At 45.7% G+C, this 17,133-nt stretch overlaps 1 protein-coding gene across 2 annotated transcripts in view; it reads left to right on the top strand.

Annotated features, from left to right (window-relative positions):
• STAM2 (signal transducing adaptor molecule 2) overlaps positions 1-17,133 on the top strand; it is a 65,923-nt gene that overhangs the window by 28,700 nt on the left and 20,090 nt on the right. For both annotated transcript variants that reach the window (XM_088462013.1, XM_088462012.1), the window contains exons 3-8: positions 2,463-2,538; positions 2,656-2,751; positions 5,096-5,242; positions 5,386-5,455; positions 7,574-7,763; positions 14,316-14,410. In XM_088462013.1, the coding sequence (XP_088318139.1) occupies positions 2,463-2,538; positions 2,656-2,751; positions 5,096-5,242; positions 5,386-5,455; positions 7,574-7,763; positions 14,316-14,410 (674 nt within the window). The remainder of the gene's footprint in view (positions 1-2,462; positions 2,539-2,655; positions 2,752-5,095; positions 5,243-5,385; positions 5,456-7,573; positions 7,764-14,315; positions 14,411-17,133) is intronic.

The raw sequence follows: 17,133 nt of genomic DNA, 5'->3' as shown, positions 1-17,133 counted from the left end.
CAGTCTCCTGATCCCCCTCCAGAGCGGACTGACCTGATCACCTCCATGCTGTCTGGCTTAAGAGCTGAGGTGACGGCAGAGATGGAGTAACAGGCTCAGTCAGGCCAGTGTGAGCAGAGCAGCACACACCTGAGCTGCGGAGCAGTAGCGTCAGATCAGAGGAGTAGCCGCAGCAGCATCTGGCCACTCAGATAGTGGAGTTCAGGCAGGGAGCTGTGTGGTGCAGGAGCTCAGTACAGCTGAAGGAAGGCTGTGGCCAGAGTAAGCCAATCAGCAGTGGAGCAGCCCAGCTGAGAAGGCAGGAGGCGGAGGCAGCTGCTAGAGATTTGCCTGACTGACATAAGGAGTCAGCTGGGAGCAGCTATACAGGAGGTGGTGAGCCCAGTTAATAACAAACACTAAGGAGTCACTCTTATAAAACTTTTATAATAGCCAAATGGAGAAAAGTGCTGGGGGAGAGATTGGATTAATTTAGACCTGCAGTGAATGCATTTACAGAGATATTACCTTCTGGCTTAGATTACCATTATTACACTAACTAATCCCTGGGGCCATGAGACATCCTTAAAAAGCAGACTGTAGTAGCAATATTACTGAGGTTCTGTTTTCAAAAGAAAATAACTTTAAAAGGTCATTCGCTACAATAGTTGCCAATATTAAACGGGATTCTGGACTTGAGACAGGAGAAGTACATTTACTGTACTAAAGGCACCCGTCCTCAGGATACGATATAAAACACTACCCAGAACATATAGCAAACTAAATACTGCTCAGTCTAAGCGAACTATAGCAGAGGACATCCTTCCGTTAAATACAAATTGGGATTACTCCCTGATGCAGGACTAAAGGCACGCCACAGGCTGCCTATTGTGTGATAGACTCATTCATAGACTTTTCTAAATAATTTCATATGTGATGTTTTTCAGTGTTTGTATGTAATAATATACAGGCTATTTATCCTGTTAGCTATTTGCTAGGTATCATATAAATTGCTATATTAATAAGAGTATGGTTGATTGTATTACAACCACTATTCTAATATATTTGCAACATAAACATGTGTTATTCAATATGTTAGTAGTATGAAACCTTTAAAACTCTGTTTGAAAGTTATCACAAAATATAGAAAAGAAACTTGTACTGTGGTGTTATTTACTTAATAATCCTTAGGTGAGATATTTCAAAGAGTGATTTCAGTGGAGAAGAATTATACAGATAGCAGGTAAATGATGTTTCTATGTAACGCAGCACTAATTTAGTAATTAGGTGGGTTTTGCCCAAGTGGACCCATACTACATTATAACAGTAAATAGCTTGGGTGGAGGCACTAAACTTAACCAATCTGCAGTCACAAACAGGGTTACATACATTAACACTGATGGTGTAAAGAAATGGCGACAAAATAATCTCTTATTGAATAACTGCTTGTAGAATATTACTTCCAAACTGAGTATTAATAGTACATTGAAAGCCAGATATGGATCCCACATGTTCCACCTGTCCTGCCTTGCCACAGGAGGATGCTAATAGTGGATGGGAACATTCCATGGAGAAGGAGGCAGTGACGTATCCTCATCTGTTGCCGAGCCATGCTAGATGCTGCAATTTGTCCAGCCTTTCCTTGGATACAGACACTCCCAACCAATCAGATTCTAGCTATTATCTTCTGGAAGGAGCTAGATAAATAAGTAGAATCCGATTGGTTACTATAGACATCACTTCTGTAAACCCGCATTTTAGTAAATATACTCCTCTATAATGTTGACTCTAGGTCCGGCAGCAGGCAGGGCGCCGGACCTACAGATAGGGCACTTCTGCGCACGTGCCCAAATAGGGGGTGTGGTCAAATAAAAGGGGGCGTGTCTTTATGACGCGTCCCCTTTTCGTCACTCCTGGGGGCGTGCCCAGCACTTACAGACATTCCGGGCAGTCCCCAAGCGCTGCAGTCACAGTGAGCACGGCATTCATTCACCAGCAGTGACCGCTGCGCTGCCGTTTTGACCACCCGCGGGACATTGTGACTCGAAACACGCAGGCTGTCTCAGCAGGGCGCCGTGCTGGAGGGCAGGGTGCTTTCTGCCCTTCAGAAATAGGGCAGGGCGCAGCGCCCCGCTAAAACAGCCTAGTGGAAACGCTAGGTATATCATAGGGACCTTTTGGACTTGCCGGAAAAAGGTAATTCGCTGATCCAAGACAAGAAACTGTAACCTACACTCATGTAATAACGGCTGCCTTATCCATCGTAGATAGGAAAGCAATGCAAGGGCAACGAGGAGTTGAGCTATATACCTGATGGGGGCGGGTCTTTCCTCTCTCTTTTCGGCTTACTAAGGTGTTAATCCATCTGTTATAGTTGCCATGAAGGTTTGAGCAGGAAAAGTAGTATATCTTGTGGGTTGAATGAGTTTTCTAAAAGTTAGGCTGTTCATCTAATATATTCCATCATGTATTTTGAATTTCAGAGCAAAAGATGGCCTTAAAGCTATAATGAAAAGGGTTAATCACAAGGTCCCACACGTGGCTCTGCACGCACTGACTGTAAGTAGGGTTCTGCCTTCTATTGATTTTCATACTCTACTAAGGCACAGCAGTTACTTAACATCCTGTGAGGCATGAAATATATCTCATCAAATGCCCTTTCCTGTGTCTCCATAGCTATTAGGGGCCTGCGTGTCAAACTGCGGAAAGCCGATCCATCTAGAAATATGTTCCAGAGATTTTGCAAGTGAAGTCCGTGGTGTTATAAATAAGGTATATTAATAATTGCATAAATTTACTGTGTTTGCAGCGCCTTATTACAAAGGCTACGTTGATTTATGACTAACCTTGAATGTGTGTTTTCCTCCTGAACACTGGCGATAAGAATAAGTACTTAATTTAGCTAAATACTCCTATTGCGACATAAAGAGCATGCACCCTTCTTAACAAATGACATCTACCCCGGGCAATGCAAGCTATTGTGTAGAGACGATGAACAGTGATATGCTTTTAAATGTGTCCTTGTATTGATTTGTGGATTTTGTGGTCTATAATTTGTAGTTAGGTCTTGCTATCATCTTGTGACAAGTATATGGGAGAAATAATCCACACATCCAAATTGTTTAGACTACATAATTTAAATTAGAGTATAGTTTAGCCTGTAAGCTCTAACAAGCAGGGCCCTCTTTACCCTGTGTCTTTTGTACATACTTCTCATGTCTACCTCGAATGCTTTACCATGTTCTTATGTTTCTGAGTGAGTTTAATTTTACGAACACCGCATTGGATCACTCTGTGTGACCATTGGTCGTTTGAGTTACTCAGGATGGTCGGTGTTTTCACGCAGCTGAAGCCAGTCAAGCTGCGTACAAGGATGCAGCCACTGGCTTCAGCACCCCCAGAAAATGGGGCTGACACGCCCCGTTTTCTGGGAAACTGTCCCCCGCTCTCTACCCCACCTAGACACTGATCTGCATATGCGTAGACCAGATCCTGCGCATACGTCCATCGCCCACCATCGGAGTTGTAATTTATACAACTCTCAAATAGGCACATTCTTAGGTTATCGTTGACCGAAACATGTTCAAGGTCAGATTAATTTATTGACCTGTTGCACATGTGTACCCTTCAGTTTCATGCACATTGTACACTGATTTAATTGTTTTTCGTTGCCCCTGGGGTACAGGTCTGCTATGCTCTCAGCATTGGATGCGCTTTTATAGCGAAGGGACTTTTTGCCTTATCTACGCAGAGGATATCTAAATGCCTGTTCTATTACTTAAACGGAAAATGGAGGCTGTTGAGTTAAAATTCAGTTTCCGATGATTTGTGTAGAGAATATGCCACTGTTATTGTGCCTATAAATGCCTGGCCTTTAAGCTGACAGCCTACATTTTCTGATGAAGGAAATAAGATTGTAATTTAATGCAAAATCCTATCCAGGGACACCAGAAAAAATAGTATGCCTTACTGACATGCATTAAAGAGGAATCTATAGGGTTATCTACAAGTCACTACATGAAGGTAATGCTGGATGTTGGAGTTAAATGTGGTTGAAGTGTCTTGAGTTCTGTAAACCCATAATATTAAGCAGGACATCAGTGTTAATTGTCCTAACCAAACCTTAATACCTATGTCTTGCTGCCGATCTCCAGAGGTTAAATATTGTGATGTTACATTTAGCATTATCTTATTGTCTCTGGTAATGCTGAGATTATTCATTTTATGATATTATTTGTGTTGGTGCATACACACGGGACGAACGATAACGATATCATTGTACGATCTCCCGGGTGTGCTGGATGTTCGATATCCAACATCCAGCACACCATGTACCCACCAACGATCGCGGGTCCCTATGTTACCTGGTCGATATCGACCAGGTTGGCCTGCTTGCATGGACGATGGACGATATCATTATCGTCCATATGTACCCGCGCATCGCTGGTCGTTGGCCAACTAAAAATGCATGATGTGATCGATATTGTTATTGTTCAACCATTTTAATCGTACCGTGTGTACGAACCTTATGACATTAATTAGATACCTTGTGGGATGAGGGTCTGGGTTATTTGTCAGTTTTTAATTCTCCACATGGATTTTATGGCATTTAAAAGAGTGTGATGTTCTGTGTTCGATTTCTCACTTAAAACCGGGTCAAAATCCATTACATTTATTTTTGACTCATGGTCGTAACTAGGGGTTTGCGGCCTGTGTCTGAGCATAGGGACCTGGGGATGGCACCGTTGCTGTTCCACAGCACCTGAGTGTGGCTTGCAGGATGCCTGGAACAGCACCCTGCAGCCAATAGTGCTACTGCAGGGTCGGCTGCAGCGTGCAAGGGACGCTCCATGCAGACACCCTGCAGAGTTGGCGGTCCCGCCCCCTAGGTGTGACATCATGTCACAGGCTAGGGGACGGGGCTGGCACAGGGCGCTGGCTCGACTACCAATAGAGATTATCCTGTAATGGGAAATCCTGGGTGGATTAGAGCTGGGAAGAGAGGAAAGCGCAAATGGTTTTATTGCTAGTACAGAAATGCTGGTTGTATATCTTTACCTTTTGTAGTTATAAAATTTGAAGACAGTATATCAGTTTCTCTTGCGTTGTTTACTAGGCACATCCAAAGGTTTCCGAGAAACTGAAGGCTATGATGGTGGAGTGGTCAGAAGAATTCCAGAAGGATCCCCAGTTCAGTCTAATATCGGCCACCATTAAATCTCTGAAGGAAGAAGGAATAACATTTCCTGCTTCTGGGTCTCAGGTATGATAACACTGCTTGTAATGGACCTTGTATAAAACCATGGCTTGTGGAATAGCTTGTCAAATGCCTGGCACCTGTCACATTACTTGTTCCTACCTGCTGGTTAATGCAATGTATACATTAAGACTTGCTTTGTACCACAGAGTGCTTCAAATACTCCCAAGAGCGGAACATTACCTACCAAAAATAAAGAGGATGAAGATATCGCTAAGGGTAGGTTTACTTCATGCATTGCTGTCTACAAGCTGTTTCACCACTACTCATCCAGCCTCTTTCTTTTTATAATACCTTGGTTAATTCATTCCTCTGAAATACAGTATCGAGACTTCTAGAAGTATTAAAATTAATCGCTTGTTCCAAAATAGTATATGTTTTTTTCACAACCTTTCTCTGCAGTCAGTTTTGCAAGGCATTAATGTCAAAATATATTATTCTATTGGCGTTTTGAATTGTGGTGAGCTGTAGCTGTAAGGGGGAATTCATTTAGCTGCAGGACTTACCGCAGGCTTTTCTGGATTCCGGGTTAAGTGCCCGGAACGATGCCATTACCGCATACAGTAAGCCCTGAGGGTGCTTACTTCGGGCAGAAATTAAATAGCTCCGGGCTAAAAGCCTGTGGTAAATATTCCGATATCCAAGATACCCCTGGTCCCAAGCATTTTGGATATGGGAGACTCAACTTGTAGTGGCATTGATGGATAGTATGAAGAAGATTGAAAGTTTCAAACTGTGTTGGGTCTAGTAATTAAAATACTGACAAGGAAATGAAGGATGATGAAACTGAATTCAGTAGTGGTGACTGTGGAAGTTGTGGAGGTCTAGAGGAATGAACTGAGGGGAAGGCGGGGCGAGTTGTTACAAAAATACAGAGATTCAAATATCTCAAAAATCTTTATTTACAAGCAACACCGTATTCTTCCTTCTATTTATATTGAGTGTAAGTTACATTCAATAATTATTCACTATGAAAAACATGTTTTTCGGAACAATCTGCTCCCGACGGGGGTGAGTTGTTACAGGGTTGGGGCAAATCATTACAAATAAAATAATCTGTACAAAATCTTAATATTGAAAGTGTTCATTAGAAAACATATGTTTATCACAAAATCTCATTTGGCATATTCAGTACTTGGTATATAGTCTGATGACAATGACAGATATCACTCATTGTCTTCACTGCCGATTTCTGATTCGCAATTAGTGCAAGTAAATGCTACTGCATCACCTCTCACGCCAGCTATATGAGCCCACCCTCTACATGCAATACCCTGGGCCCACTGCCCTGCTCTGCCCTGTCAGTGTATCTCCGCCCTGCTGCTCACTCATTTGTGCAGCAGGCGCCACGGGGAGCAGCTTGCTGTGCCGCCCCCAGCAAGAGGCGTCCATAGGCACGTGCCTCACATGCCTAGTGGGAAATCCACCACTGACTGTGGGGCACATTGTTACAAGTAACATCTTGCCCCCGATATTGAGTAACAACTTGCCCCAAGTGACGTCAGATAACCAAGATGGCCATAGTTCGATTTCCGTGCTTCAATTCACGAATATAGCAATGATAATAAATAGACTAATGGTCTGTGATTCTAACAAAATGAATGATGAAACTTAGTTTTGGCTAGTTTTGGCTTCTCCTCCCCGGTAGAAGCCTTGGTAGGAGAAAGCAGGTGGGCTGTGACGGGGACGGGGCGATTTGCAGTCTTAAGCCACGGCCCTTCGCAGCAAATTGTCGCGATTGGCTTAAATTTAAATGGGGCGGGGCAAAATGGCGTGATTAGATGAAAATTGCGTCATTGAGCACCGCCCCCTACACGCAGACCCCAGATCGCCGCGGAAATTCTGCCCGCTTCCTAGTGAGATGTGCCTACCCTTCCGTGGATGCGGGGGGGGGGGGGGGGGCGGTTTACCAGAAAAATCGGGAGGGTACCTTTACCAGTCCAGCCAAATTAGACTTCAAATCTAGATGAAAAATATTACTTTGGAACAAGAAAAACGACTATGTTTAGGTACCTATTAAATAAACATGTCTGCGTTAGCGTCATTTCACTGAGCACTGACGGTAATATGTTCAAACTTGTTCCCAGTGGCACGAGACGCGACGTGAAGTGGGCGTGGTTTTAGATTTATTGTCACAACTTGCCTCTGTAACAACTAGCCCCTCCTTCCCCTATTTATGACTGTCCATTGTATTTTAATATTACCAACAATATTTCTCCATAGCTTTCGTTAAGAGGGTGACTTACTTTGTGGGGTTTTTTCCCTTCAAATTGTTTGTTAAAGGAATATTTTTGTGTTTTCCATTATAATGAAAAGTATTTGCCTTTCAAATAACAGCCATTGAGTTATCCTTGCAAGAGCATAAGCAGCAGCCATCAGAGACCAAATCCCTATACCCATCTGTGGACACGCAGCATGACATGCAAAAGATGCCAAGAAAAGTCCGGGCTCTGTACGATTTTGAAGCTGTGGAGGACAATGAGCTGACTTTTAAGAGTGGAGATATTATTATTGTGTTGGATGATAGGTAAGAAGGATTATGTACATGTTTTACAAATTCATACACAAAACTATATTTATAAGATATCAGACTGTGCCTTACCTCATATTCATTTTTTTAAACACCCATCACGGATATATGGTAGGGGGCAAAGTCATTCCCCAAACAACCCATCTCCTAACAGCGTGGTGGAGCCAAGAACCATTGGATAGATGGAACCAGAGCTGGGGCAATGGCATATAAGCAAATTCCTAGGGTGCCATTGCTCCAGGGGGCACCCAGCAAACAAGACAAACATAATCAATAACAGAAAGGAAATTCTTCTGGCTGTTCTTGTGTACCATAATCATGACATACATTTGATAGGCTATACCCTGAGGGACTAGGCCGAACATGTTTAAGGGTGCTTTTCTGGATTGGTCAGAATATGTAAAAATATAATGGGAAACTGAAGCAAAAATATATAAGTTTAGTGGTTTTGTCTTTTATCCTAGCTAGTGGTTGTAAAATTAAAAAAACAAACCAAAACAACTTTCAATATTTCTCCTTCATCCACTAGGGGACACTGGAGTTCAAGACAGTGGGGTATAGACGGTGGTAGAGCAGAGCCTGGCACTTTAAATAATTCTGAAGTGTGACTGGCTCCTCCCCCTCTATGCCCCATCAGCCCCAGTTTTTAGAATGTGCCCGAGAGAGCCGGTCACATAGGGCTGAGCTCCAGCCCACACTTAGTATTTTTTCTTTTATTTCAACTTTATTTTAATTTCTAGCTTTCACAAAGCATTGAGGACAGGCTGACAGAGTACTGCGTCTGTCAGCCTGCTACATGGAGGCATCAGGAGACCCGCCTCCACTAAAAAGAGTGTGTGTCGGAGTCCCAGGCACCCTGGCAGTAGCTCAGGGAGGACACGCCACAGCTTAATATAGAGGCTGTGTCCGTGCTTCCGAATGCCTAGCCGCAGCCCTGATGCCAGCAGTGGTAAGTATAGCTCTGTTCCCCTTATGGGGAACGGAGTTTAATCTGCGGCCCCTCTGCCCCCTCCCAGGCTCAGGTGGTATATACTGTAGTATAACCCCTCCTGGAATCCTGTTATAACGCCGCTAGCGTTGTTACAAGGGGCGGAGGTACCGCGCATAGAGCGCGGATACATGTACAGGGAGACTGTTCAGACAGTCTGTAATGTTGCTGCCTAGCAGCATGCCTGATCCCTGCACGATGAGCGCTGTCTTACTTTATAGAGCCTGACAGCGCTCTGTTTGCTGCTCTCACGAGAGCCGAATCCTCCCTCTGCTATATCCCCACGGGGAGGGAGCCTGCCGCGACCCGCTACTCCCATAAGGGAGTCTACATTGCGCAGCAGCGCGGCTGTTCCCTGCCGCGCTGGTGCTTGAAGAAGCACTGGGCTTCTGCAGGGGGAGGAGCACAGCCGCCGGAGAGCGATGCTGTTATTCACAGCGCCCTCGGCTGCTGGTTGCGGCGCCGGAGATTGCACCGGCGCTGGCTACAATTGGCCGCATGGCGGGGCTTAGGGAGCTGCTCAGCGCGGCTGTTCCCTGCCGCGCTGGTGCTTGTAGAAGCGCTGGCTTCTGCACACAGCCGCCGGAGAGCAAGGCTGTTATTCACAGCGCTCTCGGCTGCTGGTTGCGGCGCCGGTGCTTGTATGAAGATGCACCGGCGCTGGCTATTACGTTCCCGCTCCCCCACTCGCATTATGCCTGCTATACCAGCCATTGTTTGCACCCCGCCAGCTTATTGATAAGGGGCGGAGTCTAGTCCATGCTGGCGTGCACAGATGCCGCCATTACCTCCAGCGAGTATTCTTAAACAGCATATGCACCTGCCTTAAAAGGAGCCGGGGCTTATTGCCAGCATCTCCTGCATCCTCACTCTGGAGTTCTGTGGGGGGTGCAACCCTTAACAGGGTTGTGGGTTTTATTCCCAGTGCGTCCCTGGCTGTTTGGAGTTTGTGTGTTCTCCCTGTGCTTGCGTGTGGCCTCTTCCGTTTTTTTCTTTACTTAAACCTACAGCACCTGGTCTTATTAGGTTTAACGGCACAACTGTGGAGTTTGTAATTTAACCTGCAGTCTTTATATAGATTCTGGCTCTGCCTCATCTCTGTTATATTGCACGTCGGTAGTTCCCCTACGGAACTGGGTAGTGTACTGGTTTAATATTATATTTAAAAAAAAAAAAAAAAAAAAAAATGAAGCACAGGGAGGAACATGTCACAGGCTAATATAGAGGTTGTGTCCACGCCACTTTGCCCACCACATATCTATCAGCGCCTACGGCCACACGCCCGATCTCGTCTGATCTTGGACGCTAAGCAGCGCCAGGCCTGGGTAGTACTTGGATGGGAGACCGCCTGGGTATACCAGGTGCGGCAGGCTTATTACATTGAACATCTGGGGCAAATATGCTTGATGTGTAACAGAATAATGCAGTGTGTTTCTTCCATCTATAGCTGCCAGAGATCACTCTGCCTAAATGTGTATAGTATGCATAGTCGGGCCACTGTTCTGGCTGTTGCCAGAAATTACGGTTATTGCATATCTTTAACTCTAGGTTACAAAAAGGGTGCGTCCCATCCTCAGGCTTATGCCTCACATTGGCTCGCCTTAACAATGAGCCGTACTCTTCTCATGCATAAGAAGGGCACATATGTGGCTGCACATATGTTAAATCTCAACAGCCTTCGGTGCTTACCTTAGAAGGTATGCATCTGTGCATCTATATGGATTTATATCTTATTTATTCCCTTCGGCAGCACACACAACACAAAGTAGTAACATATGGCCGTTGTGGTGGTTGGCATTGCTGTCTCGCATCACTGAGGTCATCTTTTGATTTCCATCATCTGGAGCCAGAAGGGCACACCTGATAAGGCGAGTACACCGGTAACGGAAGGGTCCCAAGATGGCAATCAGTCTGGGATAGTACGTTGCTAACATTTCCTGCCCCAACGCCGTAGCAGAATGACAGCCACGCACGGCACATGAGCAGTCTCCCTGCGTGGAGGTAAGCCACATGTATGTATATACTTGTATTTTAAACTAAACCCGGCGTTAAGACCTGGGGCTCAGTTCCTTCCATGGCTCTAACTATTGCCCATGTTATATTTTTCAAATTATATCGTCACCTACTAATCTTGTATGTAGGTACGCGTAGGCATGTGGGGATTTGTGTGTGTAATATATATATATATGTGTGTATGTGTGTGTATATATATATATATATATATATATATATATATATATATATATATGTTTTGCTTCTTATCCTTACCATTAAAGCAGGGGTAGGATATGTTCTTCTCAGTTTTATGTCTGATACCTAGCATATTTAAAGAGGATGCTGCGACGAGAGGCTGGACTCTCCTGATCCGGTAGTTTGTTCTATAACTCCGCTTAACACCATCTCTCCCTAGGGATTGGGTGGTGTGTGTGTATATGTATATAATTATGGATATGTGTAGGTATGCCTATACTTCCACAATCATTAAGGTACATATTATTCCACGTCTGGAAAGCTGCCAGGGTTTACCAGAAGCTGTCTGTTATACATATTATATGGTGGCTCTATAGACTAGAGTCATGTTCTGCAGCTTACATAGGATAGTCACAGGCTCCTACGGCATCGCTTCTAGTATGGACTCTATACATGTCCTGGGGCCTTCCTGTATGTCCACACATGTATATGTACTTACACCCGCCTCGGGTTATAGTCCTGTTTCCATCAGTCTATATCTACGGCGTCCACTTCGGGGGACCTATTAATTACAACTACACTCTAGGGCGCACTTAGTAACCAACTTGTAAGACACTAGGAATGCAGTGTGTGTATATATAGATATAGCATGCTGATCTCCTATTGCGGGATATATATATGTGTGTATATGTATGTAGCGTGCTGATCTCCTGGTGCAGGAGTTTGACAACTGACTTACTATGTCGGTACTAACTCTTCCTTTCAAAGAGTTTGCCTTTTCATGCAGCTATGTTTATGTGTGTGTATGTGTATATATACTGATATATTCCCGTTCCTTGTATGAATTTTCCTAATAATTGGAGAAATCTGTTTTTGGCCCTGTCTGGCGTTATCACTACATATATATATCTCTTCTTACTTGGGATAATTAACGCATTCTATGTCTATGTACAGGTACCTTTCCCAGTATCGATTCTGGTACTTTATATTATTGTCTTGTCGCATATCTCAATAAAATGGGTATCTGATGGTCCCTTGGGTACATTTCCTATCAGTACATAGAGAATCCAGGATCTATTCCATCCTCATGGCTTATTAGTTAATTTACATGAGGCCTAGGGCCACCCGCCGATATAGGCAGGGTCTGGCCTGAGTTGTATCAGATTGTGGGCGTAATACACACTTCACCATTATAAGTGTTAATGTAAGGATACACTAGCAGACCGTTTTTGGGGTATGTGTAATCTCTATATGGATACATATCCCTAATGGAACAGGCTCAGGTATAGCGTCCTGTTGTACGGCCTTCTTGTCTCCACTAACAATTTGCTAGTTTCTACAGTATTTTCTTCTGCAGCATCTCCAGACTGAAGTCCGTGCTGTAGAGCATTGATCTTTGCCCACTGAGGCTACTCTCTGTACCTGTCGTGGTGGGTTGCTGTGAGATGAATAAGGTCAGTGACATTCTACATAGCGTCCAGAGGGTTTCTGGTCGCTCACAGGTAAGCGGGCTTACCCCACTAATGCCTCGGAAGATGCTTCCTTTTCATGCATCCTGACATAGCTGTTATTCTATCTTACGCACCCTAGCTGCTGTCCTAGCAGCCTTCAGTTCTTTTAAATCAGTTGGCTGTACACTTTAGAGCTTTCCTGGTATGTAGGTGCATAGTTGTAACATTGAGATTTGTGACCCTATTCTACTGGAATCTGTTGGGTTTATGGACTGAAGCGCATCTATGGGCTAATGCACATTTTTACTATAAAGTGTGACAGTCTCTATGTTCCATACAGGGGGCCTGGTTTGTTTCCTGTTCAGTATCTGTTGATAAATTCAGCACACTGACAGGTACCTGAATGGTACCTTCATAGTTGTCCTAGTGCTTTAGCCTTGCGGATGGGATACTTCCCTATATTGGTAACTCTCCCTGGGTGGAGGTGGCATCCGTGCTCTTTTTCTGCTAAGGGTATCCTGGGTGTTTTCATACTATGTTCAGGCCAGTAGTTGGTACTGATTACACTCTACCATCATGTAGGAAGTTGTCTGCTGTTTGACAGGAGGGGTGGTACTGCCGTCTGACCCACTGGAAGGAAGTGTAGTCTCAATCCTCTCGTATCCGCCTCATGCCCAGTGGGATCGCCACTCGTTGACAACTTCTATGGTCTAAACCTTACACTGGTTACCAACCCTTTAGTAGTTGGACCTCGAGAATGGTTCAGGGCGACTGTTAGGTCGTGACTCTTGCCTCCTTGTTTGCTTGGTTAGGAGTCTGTGGACGGGTTCAGCTCCGTCTCTGTATATTGGTATCATTATACTTTTATCTATATGATTGATGTCCCGCAGTGCTGGGATTCTGCTGTCTGAGACTGTTGCAGCTTCCTGTAGTTGTCGCTGGTACGGTTTTCTCGAGTTTTGTTCTCATGTTACGGCCATTCTATGGATTCTAGTTGGGGTTTTTCTGCTCCCAGCGGTCTTGCTTGGTCTGTTTTTGGCTGAGCTTACGGTGTTCTGATGCTTCTCATCTGCGGCTACTCTCTAGCCGTATTCCATTGAATTTACGCTGTAAGTTGTGGAATGTCTGTGACTGTTCAGCAAGGAGCTCTGATTGTCTCCTGGCTCTACGACATGCCTCCAGTCTTGGGCTGTCTCTGTTTCGGTTGGCCGAAAGGTCGGCAAGTTCTCCGCGCTTCCCACCCGGGAGGTTGGCTTTGGGACGTCCCCACTGTCTTGAACTCCAGTGTCCCCTAGTGGATGAAGGAGAAAACAGGATTTTGGTACTTACCGATAAATCCCTTTCTCCGATTCCACAGGGGACACTGGACGCCCGCCCAGCGCTGCGTTCCTGCCGTTTTGTTGGGTCCTTATCTAGTTGTGTGACTGCATGTGTTCCCTGCAGTGGGTTCCTCTGTTCTCCTTCAGTCGGTATTGTTCCGTTCTGTGGTCTTCTCCTTACCGTCTCCTCTCGGGCTCAGTTCTTAAAACTGGGGCTGATGGGGCATAGAGGGGGAGGAGCCAGTCACACTTCAGAATTATTTAAAGTGCCAGGCTCTGCTCTACCACCGTCTATACCCCACTGTCTTGAACTCCAGTGTCCCCTGTGGAATCGGAGAAAGGGATTTATCGGTAAGTACCAAAATCCTGTTTTTACCAAATTTTTGTCGATATAAAAAAAAATAAAAAAAAGTGCTTTAATAGTGTTAGTATACCTGTTACCTACTCGGTGAAGGCAGATTTTATTTATTTTTTTATTAAACACCCCACTGAAAAAAACACATGTATCCATCAATTGATTTAGTGAAACGAGCTCTACAATTTATTTTTTCTGTAAAATCTGCACTATAATAATGTTTTTGTTTTTACAATGTTTTTGTAGTGATACAAATTGGTGGAAGGGGGAAAATCAGAAAGGCATTGGGCTCTTCCCATCTAATTTCGTTTCAACAACTTTAAACGAGGAACCGGAAACGGGTATGTGAAATGACCAGGGCTTTGTTTTACGCATGTACTAATGAATAGTTTTACTTTCCCTATAGATTTTAAGCTTGCGAGCAGGGCCCTCCTACCTTTTATGTCTGTCTTTTACAACCCAGTATTCTATTAATGTTGATTCTAATTGTAAGGCGCAACTGTTAATAAATAAATAATGATAGTACTTTCTCTATGTGTTGCCTTACCTATAGGTCAGTCAGTTTTATAATGCATAGAGAATGATAGATTAACCTATTAAGACCTTGACCCAAATGTAATAGGGTGAAAGTTTAGAAAATGTGAGAGTTTAACAGTAATCTCTCTCTCTCTTTGGAAGAGTTTTATTTTCAAAATGGGAAAAAATCTGGATGAGATTTTAAATTGTGAGTTTTTTGAGTCTGAAAAACATGCGAGTTTGCTCTGATGCTCTGTTCTCGGCACTCTACTACATTTGCCGAGTTTAAAAAGTATGAGAAAACTCTCACATTTTCTAAACTCTCGCCCTATTACATTTGGCCCCCATTGTCCTTTTAGTATGACATACATTTGTGCACAACTTAAAGTGCCTTATTTCTACTTCAGGGTCCATAGGGGGTCCACAGGGTTGACCTTGGGGTTATAGCTGGAACAGGATCCATGGGCACCACACAGTTAAGCTTTTAGCTCCCAGGATGCACTTGGGTCCTCCTCTATACCCCGCCCCCGAGCCACAGGCACCTCAGTGTAAGCTGGTGCCCGGCCGGAGTCGGTCACCGCGCAGGGGGGCTGCAGGAGCAGCCCCCAGAAGCTTTTTATTTTAAGTTAAATTTTATTTATTTTTAATCTATTTTTACTACAGACGGCAGCGAAGGGCTGTCTGTACAGACGCCCACGCTGCCGCTCTGATCCCCGACTGGCGCCGCGACGCCAGTACTGATCTGGGGATCGCGGCGGGAGGACAGAGTCCGTACTAGCCGGACTCTGTCTACCTCCCAGGACTGCTGCCGGAGTCGCCGGGGATGCAGGTAAGCCGCGCGTCGCTGGCTAGCGGCGGCGCGCGGAATGCCTTAAATGCAGTCCTTTAGCCTCCGGTCCGGGGGACAGACCGGAGGCTGCTGGCAGTGGCGGCGGGCCCCCCCCATAACCCGTGGGACCACTAGACCACCAGGGATAACCGGCAAGCGGGAAGCCAGCATCCCTGGGGTTATGGCCAGCCAGGGGAGGAAGCCTTCCCTGTCAGCGGCTCCTCCCCTCAGCTCAGCGCGCCTTTCAGCACGCAGTCTGGCGTCGCTGAGCTGCAGTTACTCGGCCACTCCTCCTCTGAGGTCTCCAGCGGCCATTTTCCCACTGTGGCAGCGCAGATCTCAGGGAGCACGCGGACCGGTCCCCCTGTGTACCTCTCCCCTGATTAAGGACAGCGTACACAGCACTATAGCCCTCCCAGACACTGAATCTGGGCAGGTTGATTGTAGTGTAAAGGTGCAGTGAGTATATCTTCCTGCATGGTATGTGACTATTGCTAGTGCTGCCTGTCTGTGCTTATTATCCGCTTACTGTCAGCTTATACCTATCCCTTTACTTCTCCTACAAGCCCTGCAGGTGTGTGGGGGAGGGGCGTTTCTACTGACCTCACTTATATAGATCACGTATTTGTGAGGTCCGTCACATACAGTTGTGTGCTACTCAGTGCCATATTGTGGGCTGTTGTTCAGCACACCGGTGAGTGCGTTTCACTTCTACCCTGGTGCCAGATATATAATATATTCTGTCATGTCAGACGAGGAGGTTGAGCGCTCAGTGGCTCCGGTGTTGGCCTCCTGCGGACGCTGTTCTGCAGGAGTAGATAGGGAGGATTTGTCACAGGATGGCCTGTGTAGTCGATGCCAGGTGGCTCCTGGTCCATCCAGACCTTCTCTGGCGCAGGAACCACCGTGGGCGATGTTTTCTCAAGTGCTGGTGTCTATTGCGGACCGTCTGTCGGTCCCGACTGCTCTCCCTACTAGGGCGGTGCCCCAGCCGACCATCCCCCATTCCCCGGGTGTCCCGCAGTTATTGCGGAGTCCTCCTGGGTCTCAATCAGTTGGTCCCTATGCGGGGTTGCCTATGTATATACAGGCTTCCCCTGTGCCGCAGCAGCCTGTGATACCTTTTCAGGCCCCTATGGCGACGCCTCCACCATGGGTGGATGTGCTCTCCAACTCCGTGCAAAATTTGGCGGCCGCTTCCTCGGCTTTTCAGTCAATGTTGCAGACTGACATGCCTTCTAGGATTTCTAAACGCCCACTCATGACACGGGCTGCTCAGGTATCGGACTCAGAGGGTTCCTCAGATGATGGGGAGGTCCCTGATGACACTGACTCGGACGCCTCGGTCCAGGAAATGGATACCAAGTCGTCCATTAATGTGCGAGCACTAGTTAGGGCGGTGCGAGCTATTCTTCTTATAGAGGATGAGGCACCGGTTCCTAGGTCGAAGTTTCCTAGTTTCAAAAAAACTAAGGTGGCTTCTGCGGTGTTTCCCCTGTCGGATCAGTTGACGGATCATATGGCGGTAGCTTGGCAGGCACCCAGTAAGAGATTCCTTCCTCAGAAGCGGTTGGCTTCTAATTACCCCTTCCCTGAGGCACATTGTAAAAAATGGGAAACTCCACCGGCGGTGGATTCCCATGTCACCCGTTTAACTCGGGGCGCCACCTTACCATTACCGTCGATATCCTCGCTGAAGGATCCCACGGACAGGAAAGT

The sequence above is a fragment of the Taudactylus pleione genome, unplaced genomic scaffold, assembly GCF_031769625.1.
Source record: "Taudactylus pleione unplaced genomic scaffold, aTauple2 ptg001137l, whole genome shotgun sequence".
NCBI classification, from domain to species: Eukaryota; Metazoa; Chordata; class Amphibia; order Anura; family Myobatrachidae; genus Taudactylus; species Taudactylus pleione.
Note: the sequence above shows the minus strand (reverse complement) of the source record. Positions and strands in the feature narration are given on the sequence as shown.